Genomic DNA, 1,994 nt, shown 5'->3' with positions numbered 1-1,994 from the left:
AGCCTCTCTGTCCCTGCTGGGCTGCTCAGGCCCTCTGGACACACACTGTGCTCAAGGCGGGATGGCAGGGAGGCAGGGCAGGGACCCCACGGCACATCCTGTGACACCAGATGACGTTGGTCCCTACTCCCACCCACACCAAGGCCTCTTTCAGGTCAGCACAGAGTAACTGGGGGCAGATGTGGTTCTTTTCCCTGGTGATCTTCACAACTCAGGGCTGCTGACAGCCAGGGCTCAGAACACCAGGCCTTGAGAGTCCCTGGATCCTCCACCGCAGTCAGGGGAAACACCTCTCGTCAGTCCCCGCTGGGTGCCCACTGCCCTCCCGTGGCCCCACCCCTGTGCTGGATGAGCCTCAGCCCAGGTGGAGAGAAGGCAGCTCGGCCCAGGACAGCGCGGTCAGGAGGCCTCAGGCAGGGCAGCCCAGCAAATGCCCACGTTGGGCCTCCAGGGACTTAACACTGTGTGGATGAGCTTGTCCAGGGACGGCTGCACCACAGCCCCAGAGCCAGACAAGAGGCCGGGGCACGCAGGCACCAAGCGTCACCACAGCAGGTCAGGACGCAGCCCCAAGACGACCCTCCACCCTTTCACCACGAGGACTCCTGCCCACAGACCCCTCCCTTCCGAACTCCCCCAAGCCTGGCCCGCGCCGGCCATCCCCGCTGTGCCCCTCACCAGTAATTACGGCTTCCCACGCAGTTGTTGATCCACTTGCAGTGGTGGTCGAAGCCAGATACACATTTATTGCAGGAAATGCAGTGTTTGGTTTTCTTGTTCCTGGATGGATGAATCGGAGAACGGCTGTCAGGCCCCAAGTGCGCAGGCTGGGCCAGGGCCGGAGCCCCATCACCGGGAGCCAGGTGCCTTGGGGGAACCAGCCCTGTGTGGCCTGGGGAGTGGGCATTCGGCGGGGAATGGGAGGCTGGGGGAGGGAGTTGAGGCCTGTGGGGAGGAGGAGAAGCAGGGCAGCACTGGGCAGAGGTAGCCACAGGGCAGGAGGAGCCCGTGTCTGTGGTGGGTGCAGACGCTGGAGAGTAGACCACCCCCCAGCCTTCCTGCACCAGCCTCACTCTGGGCAATGGTCCTGGAGGAGGCCGCACCTGCCCTATGGTTCCAGGACTTGAGGCTGGGGGCTTGGATCCCACCTGTGCCTACAGAACCTCCCTTGCAGCCGACAGCAGCCCTGTAGCCACCCCCAGGCCATCATGGATGCCCCCCAGACCCCAGGAGACACTGGAACCCTTCCCTCCCTCTTTCCCTGGGGCTTGCCTTGAAAACCCCCAAGACAGACAGCGCTCTCTTGCCCTGGGATCACGGGGGAGGGACCTCGTGCACGAAATGCACTGAGGACCAAACATGCCTGAGTGCCACTGCGTTCCGTTCTAGGGGAGCAGCGGGTCACCTGCAGGTGACAGACACAGCCCTCCAGCCTCAGCCCTGCCTGCAGAGGATTTGGGGCGGCCTGGCACTGTGCCCCCTTCACAGCACAATGAGGGGCTATCCACCCACAGCCACAGGGCCATTCTCTGGAAGCTCCATTAGTGTCAGCTGTGGCCACGGCAGGGGCTCTGTGGGGCCAGCAGTGACCTGAGCTCCCGGGCCCCTGGAGGTGACCCTGACACCGCGGGGCCTCGGCCAGGGTGGGCACTCACACGGTGACCTTGCACAGGTGGCAGAACTGGTTCTGGATCACGTGTGCGTGTTTCGATCTGTCGAAGATCGGCATGGGCTGAGAGTAGTTCTTCATAAGTCTGACATTGAAGTCGGCCGGGTCGATGCAGGAGGCAATCAGGTGGACGACGAGGTGGAAGGAGAAGATCCCCCCGGTCACCTGGCACGTCAAGGAAGAACCTGGCCCGCCTGGCACGAGGCGTCCCCATAAGGCCCAAGGGCCCAGGAGAGGTGAGGCCGCCAGTCAGCCCTACTCACCCAGCCCTGCACACCCAGCCCTGCACACTGGAGCCCAGCTCAGCCAGGCTTGGCTCTGCTCC

General features: G+C 63.7%; 1 protein-coding gene across 1 annotated transcript; it reads right to left on the bottom strand.

The window, feature by feature from the left end:
- Nucleotides 1–37: 37 nt before the first annotated feature.
- Nucleotides 38–1,854, bottom strand: LOC108524924 (probable palmitoyltransferase ZDHHC11B; the record flags this gene model as incomplete). Its single annotated transcript, XM_017866009.1, has 2 exons — nucleotides 38–780; nucleotides 1,656–1,854. Coding segments are annotated over 2 exons (305 nt in total), but the record flags the coding sequence as incomplete, so codon positions are not given.
- Nucleotides 1,855–1,994: the final 140 nt, after the last annotated feature.

Source organism: Rhinopithecus bieti, unplaced genomic scaffold (assembly GCF_001698545.2).
Source record: "Rhinopithecus bieti isolate Rb0 unplaced genomic scaffold, ASM169854v2 repeat_32353, whole genome shotgun sequence".
NCBI lineage: Eukaryota > Metazoa > Chordata > Mammalia > Primates > Cercopithecidae > Rhinopithecus > Rhinopithecus bieti.
The sequence above is the reverse complement of the archived record's forward strand: the minus strand, read 5'-3'. Positions and strand labels throughout refer to the sequence as shown.